This window comes from Sinocyclocheilus rhinocerous, unplaced genomic scaffold (assembly GCF_001515625.1).
Source record: "Sinocyclocheilus rhinocerous isolate Xijiao unplaced genomic scaffold, SAMN03320098_v1.1 scaffold1537, whole genome shotgun sequence".
Taxonomy (NCBI): domain Eukaryota; kingdom Metazoa; phylum Chordata; class Actinopteri; order Cypriniformes; family Cyprinidae; genus Sinocyclocheilus; species Sinocyclocheilus rhinocerous.
Window position 1 is genome coordinate 328,220 of NW_015659384.1, and position 15,524 is coordinate 343,743.

Below are 15,524 nucleotides of genomic sequence, written 5' to 3' on the forward strand. Positions count from 1 at the left end.
ACTTTTGATCAATTTAAAGCATCCTTGCTAAATAAAAGTAATAATTTCTTTAAAAAAAAAGGGAGAGACAGAGATATTGGGGAAAATGAAGAAAAGGGAAGTGAAGGTGCAGCGCAAGAGAGAACCTTTAATTATTTTCCACATCCTTAGACTAAGGATTTAGACCTTTTTATGTGATGGCCATACAAATAATAAGGTTGTCTGTGGTTTCAGAAATTGTTGTGGATGTATAGGCTATATACAGAAAAAAGGGACCAAAATTGTACCTTAATCAGCGACTAGAACAGTCCAAAGATTTCTATTTTTCTTTTGTTCTTTGATTTACATCAATGACAGACTTCAGCAGGTTTCACTTTAAAATCAGCACTGTCTCTTTAAAACCTGATGCATATGACACGGATCTGACACATTTCCGATTTTCTCTTCTCCCAACAAACCAGTTATGTGTCGCCGCATTCTCGGGTTATGAAGAATAAAGAAGGGAAAAGTTAATCTTCCGAAATGAAGCAGTTATATCTTCTCAGGTAAAAGTTATTAGAACTGTGTCTAGGGACAAGCTGGCCATCACACTGCTCTGACCTTTTCAGTCCGTTTGCATCCTATTATTTGATTCGCTCTTGTCGCTTATGACAGAACAGCTAATCACGATGATCTTGTCTTCGGAAAATATTATTTTATTCGCTTATGTCAGAAACAGCGAAGCTCTTTAAAAACTGGCTGTTGTTTTCACTTCATTACATTGCTATAATTCGTAAAAGTTGTACCCGCCAACTGCCGACTGACACTGTTACATGGACTCGCCAACGCTGATTTTTACTCGCATTTGGCGCTTGGCGAGTGTTAATTTTAGGCCCTGCATACATACATACATACATGCATACAATTAAAACAGACAAGACAAGCAGCCCAAGAAAAACAAACAATAATGTATAAACTATTAAACTAGTAAAATAATAGCTGATAAGCTGTGAAGTGTCCGTAAAATGTGAAAACGGGTCGAATAAAAATAGTAGTGCTGACCAACCAAAAGAGTCCAGTTTAAGTCCTGCTCACAGGGAAGAGTTAAAGAGCCATAATGCATGAGGGACAAACAATGTCTCAGTCTGTCTGCAGAACAGGACAAAGACAGCATCCTGTCCCTGAAGGGTGCTCTTCTGCCTGGAGATGGTACTGTGCAGCGTTGTCCAAGATGGACAAAAGCTTTCTAAGAGTCCTCCTCTCTGCCACAGATGTTAAGGAGTCTAGTTCCACACCCACCATTTTCACCAGCTTATCCAGTCGCGTGGCATCCCTCTTCTTAATGCCGCTTCCCCAGCTCACCACAGCATAGAAGAGGACGCTAGCGATGACCGTCCATCTGGTAGAACATCTGCTGTAGCTTCTGACAGATATTAAAGGACCCCAGCCTTCTCCGTAAGTAGAGTCGACTCTGTCCCTTCCTGAAGAGGGCACCCGTGTTCTTAGACCAGTCCAGTCTGTCTTCCAGCTGCAGACCTAGGTATTTGTAGGTACCACCTCTACACAGACACCTTCAATGAACACAGGCTGTGGGTGAGGCCTGGGCCTCCGGAAATCGACCACCATCTCCTTGGTTTTGGTAGTTTTAGACTGCAAAAATCAGTCCTGTGAAATCCTGGTGGGTCTGAATAGTAGTATTTTTAAAACTAAGCACTTGAAAATTCAAAACTTGAAAATTAAGCATGCTAAAGCAGTTACCATGCTGAAACCGACTGTTGCAATCGTTGCGGTTGCATTGTTTCAATTTCTTCTGACTCTGGCTCAAGCATATACAGTAAAGCTCTTTTACAGTGCTTGCCATCTCAAGTATAAAGAGCAAAAAACACAACATGCTGTACAGAAGAGCGTGTATATGGTGCAATGAAGTTTGCCAATCAAAGCAGTGGCCATTTACTTTCATTTCTGCAAGAGGCAACGACCCTTGAAATTGAGTGCTTTTCTGACTTTGCAAACTTTATAAATATAACCTCAAGAAACATAACATAAACATCTAGAACTGCACATTACTCTGCACGTCTCTATCACCAGGTTCTTCACATGCTTTGTTTTACATCTACATTATCTGATGTCCCAGCACCAACATACAAACTTCATAACACTAACCCTGCAGTTTTCATCTACTGAGAGATTCAAGAAACGCAGTGCAGCACTAATACAAACATGGACCCATATTAGAGGAACGGCTTTAGACAACAGCGCCACCATCCCTCCAACTAAAGTCACGTGAGCTTCAGGCTTGCAGACTGTTTGTCTCATCTACCCTCTCACGCAGACATGCCAGCGCCCCCCCAGACAAACACATGAAAAGTGTGAATGCACATTTACATAAATTTAGCGGCATCCCTTCAGCTTCTTTTCTTCTCTGCTCTTTGCGAGCGTGCACGTGGCTTTTGTTCTGACATTAGCTGGGAGCTGCCAGATCACATTTAGACAGCGTCTAAAATAAGCTCTCATAAAGCTGGCAGAGAGAAGAGAGACAGCGAGGTGGAGAGAGAGAGAGGGAAACGGCAAACACACAATGAGGGATTTCGAAGGAAGGAAATGCAAGGTGGAGTGACTCCAAAACTTTCTTTGCATAAGATTTCTCTTTGCGGCTTGACAGATCCTAAGACTCTCAGCTTCCTGCCACTCAAATCACGACACTCCACTACTGATTCTTAAAAAGCAAAGCCTTGATTTCAGCACTTCATTTTCTGGGGATTATTAATTCAGTCCCCCTACAATTGGATTTACCTGGCATGTCTTTGAAATATTTCTTCAAAGTGTCTTTACAAACACGTACAATCACAAAAGTGTCAGTCTTTTTTTTAAGAATTGTATACTTTTTTCAGCATGGGTTCATTAAATGGATCGAAAGTGGCAGTAAAAAGATTTATAACTTTCTATTCATCAAAAAATCCTGAAAAGTATCAAAGTATTAAGTATTAAGCAAAGTATTAATTATTCTCATGATAATGAGAAATGTTTCTTGAACACCAAATCCACATTTTAGAAGAAAGATGTGACGCTGAAGACTGGAGTAATGGCTGTTGAAAATTTAGCTACGCCATCACAAGAATAAATTCCATTTTAAAATATATTAAAATAGAAAACAGTTCTTTTAACTTGTAAAACTATTTCATAATATTATATCTGTATTTTTATAGCATAAATACTGCCTAGATGTGTCTACAAGAGGTTTCTTTTAAAAATATTTTAAAAATCTGACCTCAAAATTTTGAACGATAGTGTACTGCTGTGCATCTAAATTCAGGGTGGAGTTTTGAGCACAAAAACTCTCTTTTCGCTTCTCCAGTGTTCGGTAGTGTAGTGTGATGTTTTGTTTAGTTTTTTTCCCCGCAAACTCCCTCCGTCATTGTATTTATTTATATTATTCCCCTGAATTAACCCACTGTCAGTGCTTGTACTGCGTTTGCCTTGTCGTAGAGGATGAATGAAACCTCGCTGGATATAAATACACCACAGAGGTACCGAGTAAAAAAGGTGAAAATAACCGGAGGTGACAGAACCGGTTGGCATGTTTATGGGCACTGGCATATCTCAGGCTCCATCTCTCCTGCTTCATCACACCGCTCGCCCAATCTCACCGTCTCTCGCTCTTAACCCCGGATTACCGCCCTCGAGCGGGATCACAGCACCCAATCACAGACCACGGAAGGGATTAAGAGCGAGAGAGACAATCTTTCACGAGGCATTCTTAGAAAAATTCGTAAAGAACAGTCAGGTGAAATTCAGAGATAGAGAGACAGCAGGCAGAGGGAAAAAAAGAGAGGGAGGGTTGCCAAATGACAGAGAGAGAGAGCACTTATGCAAGCGAGGCATCAAAGAGAATTCAGTCAGACTGTGTTTATACGGCTCGCTCCGTTAATGCGGTGAAGAGTTATAATCCTGAGGAACAGCTGAGTGTTTCATCGTCATCATGCACATCCTCCAATCCCACTGCATTATCAGGTGAGACGCTTCTCCTACCTGTATCGCTCTACAAGCCTAGTCATGCTACTCGATCATGGAAGGAATTTGAAAGTTGTGATATCCAAAAAAAAAAATATATAGATAGATATTTCTATAAAATTATAAAAAGTTTTATTATAATATCAATATTTAATTTGATTAAATATTATTTATTATAATTTCTATAAAATTATAAAAACATTTATTAAAACTATAAACTTTCTATAATGAATGCATTTTTCCAGTTTTGCTAAGATCTAAAATATTTCATCATCTAGAAATTGCTTTTGTGTCCAAGTGTAATCTCTATAAATATATTGTATTCGCTATATTGGTAATATGATTGATACTGGTTATATTATGTGGTAGTAGTAGTAGTAATTTGTTGTTGTTGTTATTATTATTATTATTATTATAATTATTTAAAGTATGAGTGAATGGAAAAATCATAAAAAACCCATGGTAATCCATTGGTATAAAGTGTGGAAAACCTGCAACGGATGTTTTCCTGCACTCTAAAACATCAATGAATCTAATTAAAAATTCTCCGATTCCTATCTGTGGAGAAGGTTGCTCTAACTTCTTTTTTTGGGATCTTCTGTGATGCATCAGTCGACTGATTTTGATTCTGACTGAATGTGCAGATTTCTAAAACTTCTGAATCATGTATGCTGCTGCATCTGCACTCTCAGAAAAAAAGGTACAGAAGCTGTCACTGGGGCGGTAACTTTTTTTTAAAGGTCCACATTTGTACCTAAAGTGTCCATATTGGTACCTTAAAGGTGTATATTAGTATACCTAAAGTGTACATATTAATACCAAAAGGTGTACCTTTTCAAAAGTAACCGCCGCAGTGACAGCTTTTGTGCCTTTTTTTTCTGATAGAGTGAGAATTTAATGAGAAATATTTCATCAGTATCATCAGATCAGGGCGATTATGAGCTGGTTGTTTGACGCTTTGTGTGCAAAACGATAGATGCTCATTCCCAGCTCGTATCACGGTATTACTGTGCAAACTGCAACCTGTCCTCTCAGGTGTTATAACGGTTGTCCTCTGTTCCTTTAATGGGGAAGTTGTGTAGCTCTTCCATTTGGATCTGGAATAATTGATGTTTCTGCAGAGAGCAAGTGCCAACTTGGCTGTTATTTATTTATTTATTTGATTTACCCCTCCCATCCATTTCTGACTAGGCAGAATCCTCTGAGGTTTCTTTTATAGTGAGTGTCAGAATGGGAAAAAAAGCCCTTGCTGCTTTATCTTTCTTATGCCTCTGTCTGCTCATCTGCCTATCTTTCTATCGCACTGTATATCTGTTTATCTTATGACGGGATCTTTGCACATTGCTTTTGCCATGATGGAATTGATTAAATGAATCTTGTATTCAGTATTGATTACATGAGGTGTGTGGAAGAAAACACTGTTGCCTGTCTGAAATGTGAAATCTGGGATGCCTGTGTTTGATTTTTGTTTGTACGTTTGTGTTTTCTTTGTGACAAGCATGTTCTCATGAGAGCAGCAGATGATTGACAGTTGTATTGGTAAAACCATCCGCAACAGAAAATCAGAGTGATTTTGTCAAAGACAACGCGGCTTTAGAGTGACATTTCCGTGTGCCTGAGCGAACGAGAGGGAAAAAAGTCTAGAGGCTTCTGTGTCCTGACTGAACCTCAGTCAGACATATTAAATGACGTTCCACAGCTGCAGAATCAATACAGCAACTGACAAAAACAATGTGGCAAAAGAACACACAGTATTAGACTTTAAACCTTTTATAATCTTTTCCCCATGGCTTTGAACAAAGATGGCCTTCTTTGTGTTTATGTGTGTGACATCACAGTGGCTTGAGGGAGCACATCACATGAACCTTGTTTTGTGTTCTCTTGGTAATTTCCAGAAGATTCTATCAACTGAGAAAAGGGCAAACTCAAGACACTAACAAAAAGTACTATTGGGATACTTAAAGTGCCTTAGCATACCATGTAAATACTATAGTACATTATAGTAGGCTAGCAAAGTGCTACAGTATTACTGTATTACCTGATACTGTCCCTCCACAGTATTTTTGTAAGCATAATGGCAGCTGTTACATTATGTAACAGGAAAGATGTCCACCTCTACAGTTTTGATGTTTAAATTCATTTTTTATGCCTTTTTACGGACTTAACGGCAGTGTTTTTTTTCCTTCAAAATCCAGCTCATGAACTTGCATATACACATATTAGTATCATGTGGTGTTCGCTGAGGTTTAAAACAGGTTAAAAATACATCTTTTCAATGTATATTTAAAGAGGCTAGCATTAGCATTAGCATTAGCAGTGGCAAAGGCGTTGAAGGGGCGTTGAGAGACTAGCACCCAATGCTAACAGATTTGCCTGCATTATTTGGACACTTTGTTACATAACACTGCTTTCTTTCTCCCAGCATAGAGCTGAGCCACTCCAGCCCTTTAATCACTGCCAGACTCGATGTAACCGGAGACTCTGGCGTTCACACGTATATGTTGCTGGAGGTCATAGAGTGGCTGTATTGTTAAGCCACGATGTCCGGCTGTATAAGTCAGATCACTGTCTGATTGGTAGTTTCACTGTCTCATTGATACTTGCTGTATTGCATCACTGCTCATTTGCCCTGCTCAGATTTGTTACATCTGCAACTCTCTCTGTCACTCATAATTCTGGAAATCGCCAGCTCTCATTGATAATTAATGATGTTCAGTCATTTTAGTGCTGAAAGTCTGTGTCAGTGTTCCTGCCTCTTCAGTCATAATGGGTGTTCCTACTGCTGGATGACCTGATGTTATTAGTGGGCTGCAAAACTGGACATAGTTCTTGAGAAGTTGATCAGAAGTGAGGTATATGAAAAATTTGATGTCATTTTAAAATAGGATCATAACAATGCATCATTTTTAGAAATTACTTCCAGACATTTTTTAATTACATAAACACATAATCACTCTTAATGTTTTTTTTTGTTTTGATTTTATCGTTTTTTGTTTTGTTTTGGGTAGTATTCAAAGACAATAATCTGTGTTATTGTATGATTTTTAAACCTGATTTTATTATTATTTTTTAATGAATAGTGGGACTACTTTTTAAAATATTCAAAAGCCCTTTTATTTATTTTTTTATAGTAAAATCACATTGAAAATGACTTCCTGACACTTTATCGTGGTTAAATCATTGTTTTTCAATAGTTTGGTGTTTTATTATTATTATTATTATTATTATTATTGTGATGATTTACATTGTTTATATTCGGGAAGAGTCTTTTTAAAGAAGAAAAAATATTTTTATTTCAATAATTACTATTATTGTGACAGCTTCCAGTTGCTAAATCACTGCTTTTGTTTATATCTTGTGCTTTGGGCCTTTATCATTTTATTAGGTATTTTGAAATAAATTAGAAAGTTGAAGGAAATTATTAAGAAGAGAGAAGGTGAATGGGCTCAGTCAGTCTTTTGCAGTCAGGACATGAATGTGTCAGGAACACGTGCACCGTGGCTCTGAAAGTTGCCTGTATTTGCGACCTTCTTTTTTGTGATCCTCACTCCCTCAGATCAAAATGACAGGGTTGTCATGTTGTTGGAGCACTTGGTGCTGAATGTGTGCTGGTTAAAAATATAAAGTGATACCACAGGGAATTGCAGCCATCGAATCAGCACAAAGACTTCCTGTGTGCCATCTTTGTTGGATGTACTAATATCATCCTCTTTCTCTCTGTCTCTCTCCTCTTTTTTTACAGGTGGCTCGATGGCCCGAAAAGGAAGAGAAAGAACAGTCAGTGTTTGGTGAAGAGCATGGCTGGTAAGATGTCTCACAGAAGACACGGATGTTCTTGCGTAGAGCTGCAGCAGTATGCTTACCCCTCCTCTGTCCTCCCAGAATGCATCACTGACTGCACATTTCTGAGAAACACACGAGAAACCCAGAAGGAGAGAAGGGTTTTCAGTTGCCCCGTGATCTTCCTCTAAACAACTCCAGCATCAGTTAGCTCTCAATAGACTTGTTGTTATGTGATGTTCTGGCGATACTCCTTCAGGATATCATAACTCATGTTCAAACAATCGCTCTCCCAGGCTAATGGGCTGTATAAGGATTGGCTTTGTATTAGTGTAAGGAGTGGCTGTTCAGCTGAGGAAGTTCAATAAAGTGGTTTGATGTTCAGTACATTTACTCTGGACACCCCATCTCTGCTTGGTTTAGACCCATCAGGCCTCCAAGTAGCCGCACTTTTATGCCTGTCCCTGCTGCTCTGTCTCATTCAACTCGTGCCCACAGCAGCCAAATAAACTAGATTAGTCCCAACATCGTCTCTAACCTTGTAGTTTTCTAATGCTGGTGCTGTCACATGCACTTGGGAAAGAAAGACGCTAGAACAGTGTGGTGTAAGATTAACTATTCCACGCTAACCTACACTGCTGTTTAGTGTTTCATTTTGTACAAAGGATACGTTGTTAAAAAAAGAATGACAATGAAGTAGTTTAAAACAAGTCTACAAAACTTATCCCAGTAAAAATGCCATATTCACATAGCCTGTATTTTTATTTAGCCCTATATTTTAGTTTAGAGAATGGTGAAAGAAAAATAGCTAGTACTTTCTATTTTTGACAAAAAAATAAAAAAAAAAGATTTAAAAACAGATATGGATAGAATGGAAGATTAATCACACACTGGATTTTGTATTCTAAATTTATGCTAAGGGTTTTACTGAATAAAACACTTGTAGTGAGTTAAACCCTTAAAACCTACAAATATACAGTACATACCAGACCTAAAGTCAGTGAAATAGGTTATTTATTTATTTATTTTTCTTTTGTTCAAAAGTTTGGTGTCAGTTTTATCCAGAAAGGATGCATTAAATTGACCAAAAATGGCAGTACAGACATTTGAAAGATTACAAAAGATTTCTGTTTCAAGTAAATGCTGTTTTTGCAATTTCTATTCATTAAAGAATCCTAAAAATGATCACGATTTGAACTGAAAGATTTGAATTGAACTGTTCAAGATTGATAATAATAATGTTTCTTGATTACCAAATCAATTAGAATGATTTCTGTATTAATAGAAAACTTTTTTTTTTTTTATTGTAGTAATATTTCATAATATTACACTTTGCTGTTTTTTTTTTTTTTTTTTTTTTTTTAAAAAGACGTGCTGTGGGGATAGTCTGGAGCGCAGAAAACACCCTCTCAGACATGTTGAATCCACTCACTGCTTAAAATGCAGGTGTTTTGTTCAGTGCTGCTGATCTCTGCATGCCCGCGAATCCTCCACTCTGTTCTCAATGTAAATAAGAGATTAAACGTGCTGAACTTTGTGAGATTGCGAAGATGAGTGACAGTTTTTTTTTTCACATTCACTCACGGATTCACTCTCTGATAACCATTTATCTAATAATTGCTATTGTGTTGCATTGACTACTTCAGTTAACTAGAGAAAATGAGGCAGGTGCTCGCTCAGCAAAATAGTCTGTAGGCATGTGTGGTTGCACGTGTGGAGACGCATCCGATGCAACAATACCATTTTTTCAGAACCGATCCGATCTGATACCGAAAATTCAGAGTATCTGCCGATACTGATCCAATCCGATACCAGCGCAGTTTTTTTTTTAAAATCAATGTAGAATTTCTTTACTTCTCTGTGTTGACCTGATCGTCACTCTTTTGTGTCTACTAAATATAGACAACTTCATTTTAATGAAAAATAACAAATGAAAAAATATATAATCATAATCTATGACAGAAGTACTATTATTATCTAGGTTAGTGGTTAATTCAGCAGCAGAAGATACTCTAGATTTTTTTTTTTTTTTTTTTTTATCAAATAAAGCCTTGGTGAGCATAAGGGACTTCTTCAAAACCATTTGAAAAATCTTACTGACTTCAAACCTTTGAATGGTAGTGTATATTTAGTAAAACAGTGGGCAGTGGACTATTTCCCCATTCTGTAAACCATAGCATGTACCACAATCATTATTTTGTTTCTTATCAATGAAAGTGCTTCACACATTTGCATGGAGGCAATTAAGTAGCTTAAGATGAGAGGCCTGACAGAAACACTGGCGGATCTTAATTACTGTCAAGTGACACTCTCAGAGTCACTCAGGGCTCTTCAGGGCTTTCACCAATTAAGATTAACAAGAATAGGTCTTAAATAGGTACTCAGATAGTTAATATACACACATTTTATGAAAAAACAATCTAAAAATTACTAACAGCTTCTTTGCATATTAAGCTAGGAACTTTTTTATAATAAGTATTTTTTCTGCTGCTGATATACTGATGTCTGTACTTGTTTGTTGCTGTGAGTTAACATTAGAGTTTTGTGTGTGTGCGTGTGTGTGTGTGTGTGTGTGTGTGTGTTTGGTAGGGTACATCCCCAGCTATCTGGAGAAGGATGAGCCATGTGTGGTGTGTGGAGACAAAGCTACTGGCTATCACTACCGCTGCATCACCTGTGAGGGCTGTAAGGTAGGACATCTCTGCTATCACTTGTGCACAGTGACATCTGTTAACAGACATCTCAGCCCCACATGTATATTTGCAGACTAGACTGTCACTTCACGTAGAGTCATGGCGTGGCACAGGTCTGATATGTTCAACAAAACATCCTATAATTCTAGCCTAAAAATAGTGTCAACCATCTTATCCACTGTTTGTCTTTATGTTCATGAAAGGAGTGAATTGTGAGTGACATCTGTGCTGAGAAAGTCTTTGACTGTGATTCCTGCCTAAACAGGCTGAATTGAAGAGTTCTCAGAGCTTGCGAATTCCATCACTGCAATATATATATATATATATATATATATAAGACAAAAAAATTTCAATTTTCTAATCAGACTTTGGTCTTGTTTGTCAGTAAAATATATAAACATCCTTAAAGTTTGGGATGTCAACACTGTTGTACCCAACCAAGTGTTGACTGACAGCACCTGCTTTCTAGCTCTCACGTTTGCACATGTGCTCTGTTTATTTTAATTTTGTTTTGTTTTGTTAGGAATTCCCTAGGAATGTGTTCAAAAGTCTACAGTATTAGTTTTTGCTGTGGTATTGAATTTGGTATCAAGACTAAATCTCACTGATGTTTTTTTTTTGACTATTGAAATGTTAGCATTCTGGCAACTCTACTGAAAAAAAAAAAACTTGGGAAACAGAATAGCATAATTTTTATGTTTATTTATTTTAATTTTATTGTATTGTGTTTTTTTTATTTTTTTATGTAATTGTTTTTTTTCTCAATAGAATATTTGCTTTTGCTGTATTGAATTTTACTGATTAAGACTAAATTTGACTGATTAAGACTAAATTTTACTGATATAGTTTTTATTGAATACTAAAACGTTAGCACTTTTTGAACCCTACTGAAAACACAAATTTAATTGGGGTGAAAAAGTGAAAAATCTTGTTTTCAGAAATTATATCTTAAATATATTTGTAATTTATTTTTCTCATATCATTGGCAAATAGTTGTTGTTTTTTTTCCTTGTTTCCTTGTATCATACACAGTATTGCTTTTTAAAAGGATATTTAAATATTTTTACAGCAAAACAAGACAAAAAGGCTTTTGCAGTCCACTTGCTTATGTGGGACAGGAAGCACAGTTTGTGACAGATAACACTTGTCTGACTCCCTGCCTCTGAATACACTCCTTATCCTCCTCACTCTCTCTGTCTCTCAGGGATTCTTCAGGCGCACCATCCAGAAGAACCTCCACCCCTCTTACTCCTGTAAGTACGATGGCTGCTGCATCATCGACAAGATCACCCGCAACCAGTGCCAGCTTTGCCGCTTCAAGAAATGCATCGCCGTGGGCATGGCCATGGATCGTGAGTAACCTTGTGCACTCTCATGCAAATAACATACAAAATCCCGAACATGCAAAACCGCACACAGACAAATGAAAACGCATGAGGGGACCTCAAGTCTCTCACTGTTCACTGTTCACTGATCATCAGCAGTTGTCTTATATCTCTAAAAGTTGTCCTAAGTTAATATCATTTGTAATGAAAAATTATTACATTACGAAAGAATTCAAAACAGAAGCATTTGAACTTCTACGTCAGACGCTTGGACCTCACCGTACTGGATCACGAACGCAGCCCTGCTCCTAACATACACAAACACATGCTGACAGCGAATGTACATTAATCTTATGCAAACTGAAGTCTTAGTCTGGGGTTCCCCTTACATATGTCCATATGCCTCACATATGTAAAGCACATGTTCAACCCAGACCACATTTCTTCTTCCTCTGTCACTCCCTCTCTCTCCCTCTGTTCTATAATGTTTTATGGATGTCTCGTTTCTACTTTGATCCCTCCCCGATGCTCTTACTCGTTCTGTCACCGCCATTCTGCACCTCAGAATCATTTTGTTATTCGGAATTTGTCTTGTATTCCAGGAAAAATGTCTAAACATCTTTAAAATTAAATGTAAATGGAAAAGCCACTTAGAGGACCATAAATAAAATTGAATAATGTGTTTTATGCATCGTGCGAGTGGAAGAATTAACCCGTTTTTCTCCTTGGTGTAGTGGTTCTAGACGACTCCAAGCGGGTTGCAAAGCGGCGCTTGATTGAGGAGAACCGTGAGAAGCGGAAGAAGGAGGAGATGGTCAAATCCCTGAAGACTCGGCCAGAACCCACCAGCTCAGAGTGGGAGCTGATCCGTATGGTGACAGAAGCTCACCGCCACACCAATGCACAGGGCTCTCACTGGAAACAGAAACGCAAGTTCCTGGTAAGCAAGCACCTGAAATAAATAAGTCTGATGCATGAAAATTACTTAATTTAAATTTAGCTATATAGAATTATTTAAAAAGCTTATGAAAATGACAGAATCACATAACAATATTTATTAATAAGCACATACATATACATATAAATATATAGGTTGATAAAGGAGAAAAAACTTACTTATTTTATTAATTGTGTTTTATTTCTGTGTGTCTGCTCACTACATTTTATTTTCTGCTTAGCGCATCGCTATGGCCTTTTCTGTCAGTAAAGATTAGCATTTGTTTACACAGCTTGCTAATCAATGTAATGAGTGACAATACCAGTCTGCTCATATCAGTTGTGACCGGGCAACAGCGAGCGTTACAGCAACTGTTAGTGACGGGTATAACAGGAATGCAGCGTTGCCATGCAGGGCCTTTGTAAAAGCGCCTGTTTATGAAGAAGGAAGGAAAGAGAGTTTAGACAGTATTAATCGCTCATTTTCTCAAACAATATACCACCCACTGTGAATGGTGGCAGGATAAAGGAAGAGAAAATGGAATAAAAGAGTTTAGGAGACACGCAGACACACATGCTTTGGATATCTGAAAGACTTGTTGATCTTAAAGAGAAAGAAAATAATTAAATCTGTTGGAATTTTCTCACAATTATATCTTTCCAAACATTTGTCTTTTTCTTCTGTGAATCATAGGGGTTGCACCGACTAATCGACTAGTCGACTTCAATGCTTTGCCATGACGCTTTAAGCTTGACGTCGACTAGTCGCTGGTCCTATAGAGGGCGCAACAGGATAAGAAATCTTTGAAGGACTTCCACATTTACGCTCCGTTTCCAAACAGTTAAAATGACAAATAAATGCATAATCTGAAGGCGCTCCACAAGACATGTGTGATTATATTACTGGATGCTCGATCGATATTGAACAGGAGAATGCATGTTTTAAACAGCTTATTGTACAGGTATTCAATTTTTCCTTTCTCTTTGGAGTTCTTTAATGACGTCATCAGCAACTAGTCGACTTCGACTTGACTTTCATCACATAAAAGTCGACTTTAAAAAATCAGAAGTCGTTCAACCCCTAGTGAATAACAAAAAAAAGTATTTGTTTTTTAATGTGGACCAGTGTTGATTTGGAACACATTTACTTTCATTGCAAGAACAAAATCAGTTCTTCGAAATATTCTTCAAAATAGCTTACAAACATTCAAGCGAGCATATGCACAATATCCGAGCATGTCTTACTAGCAGAAGGGGTGATTTGGAAATTCTACATCGTAGAACCGATGTTGGTTTTCTCAACCCACCAAACACCCTTCATCTTCCCAGTGGTTACGAGCGCTATCAAAGCCCTGACGCACACCAATCTAAACATTCGGCTTGCACTAGACCCTGTGACGATCAGCCACGGGGGACAGAGAAACCACTTCCCCGGCCGACTGAGAACTCCTATAAAACGGCCCATAAAAAATGCAGCCTATATAACCTTTACAACCAAGATATGCCTCCAATAACAGTGCAAGGCCGAGACCCTGAATGACCCCGATAAACTGCATTCTCTCTCTCCATGGGAACACTCACTCTGTCCTGTCAGTAGTCCAACTGGGCTGTCTTAAGATCTCTGGAGTGAGAAAGCGCAGTGCCAAGTTCTCAGCAGTGAGAAGGCCAGGGTGGACCAGCAGAGGGGATAGTTTACACTGGGGTCTTACAGGCAAAGGCTGCGTTGGGACGTATCCAGCACTGCCCCCACCTCCTGAAAGAAGAGACACACACACTTTGGTTCATGCTTGTTAAAACTTACACAAATACAACAGTGCGGCACAGTTAAAACAGCCCTTTTCATCTGGGACAGCGGATGTAAACACAAACACACAAATCTTACACATAGTTCCTCAGAGGCACATTCTGAAACCCTGAACAGATTCCTTTGTGTTTTATTTACTTTCTAGATCTAGACATCGCCTCTCTGTGCGGTCTGTGATAGGGTAGTAAGAAAGGGTAATATTAATTAATTAATATTAAGAAAGAGTAATTATTTGAACCGCTTGTCTGTCACAGATGAAGCGTCCCGAACCTTTTGCTCTCGCAGCCTCACAATGAAACAGAATTTGTTTGTGTGTAGGCCAGCACTACCATTTTTTCTGCAGTCTTGTCTTGATTTCAGTGTCTTTGTTTATTGTCTGTTTGCTTTATCAGAAACAAAGAAATCAATGTGATTGCACAGTTTGAAGTCTTAGGGAGTGTCCACCACATGGATATGTTTTAAAATGTAAATTTTTAGATGGGGTTGTTTATCCACACACATGCTGGTTGTGACATTATAAAATTGCTTAGGCCATGGACAGATTCATGTTATGTTATGTTATGTTATGTTATTTGTTTGTTTGTTTGTTTGTTTGTTTATTTATATATATATATATATATATATAAACAGTGCCTTGCGAAAGTATTCATACCCCTTCATTTTTTTTACATTTTGTTATGTTGCTGCCTTATGATAAACTTCTTTAAATTAATTTTTTTTTCACATCAATCTACACTCCATACACCATACTGACAAAGCAAAAACAGAATTGTCACAACTTCGTAAATTTATAAAAAATTAAAAACTGAAATAAGTACATTGCATAAGTATTATTAAGTATAACTAAATATTTAGCTGAAGCACCTTAACAGCCTCAAGTATTTTTTTGTTTGATGCGACAAGCTTTGCTCATCAGCATTTTGCAATTATCTGCCATTCTTCACCTCACCTGTTCACCTCTCAAGCTCTGTCAGGTTGGATGGGGGCAGATGCACATTTTCAGGTTTCTCCAGAAAT

At 37.8% G+C, this 15,524-nt stretch overlaps 1 protein-coding gene across 3 annotated transcripts in view; it reads left to right on the top strand.

Moving 5' to 3' along the window:
• LOC107723634 (thyroid hormone receptor alpha) overlaps positions 1-15,524 on the top strand; it is a 169,268-nt gene that overhangs the window by 146,316 nt on the left and 7,428 nt on the right. For all 3 annotated transcript variants that reach the window (XM_016532343.1, XM_016532341.1, XM_016532344.1), the window contains 4 exons: positions 7,712-7,773; positions 10,339-10,439; positions 11,647-11,794; positions 12,502-12,707. In XM_016532343.1, the coding sequence (XP_016387829.1) occupies positions 7,712-7,773; positions 10,339-10,439; positions 11,647-11,794; positions 12,502-12,707 (517 nt within the window). The remainder of the gene's footprint in view (positions 1-7,711; positions 7,774-10,338; positions 10,440-11,646; positions 11,795-12,501; positions 12,708-15,524) is intronic.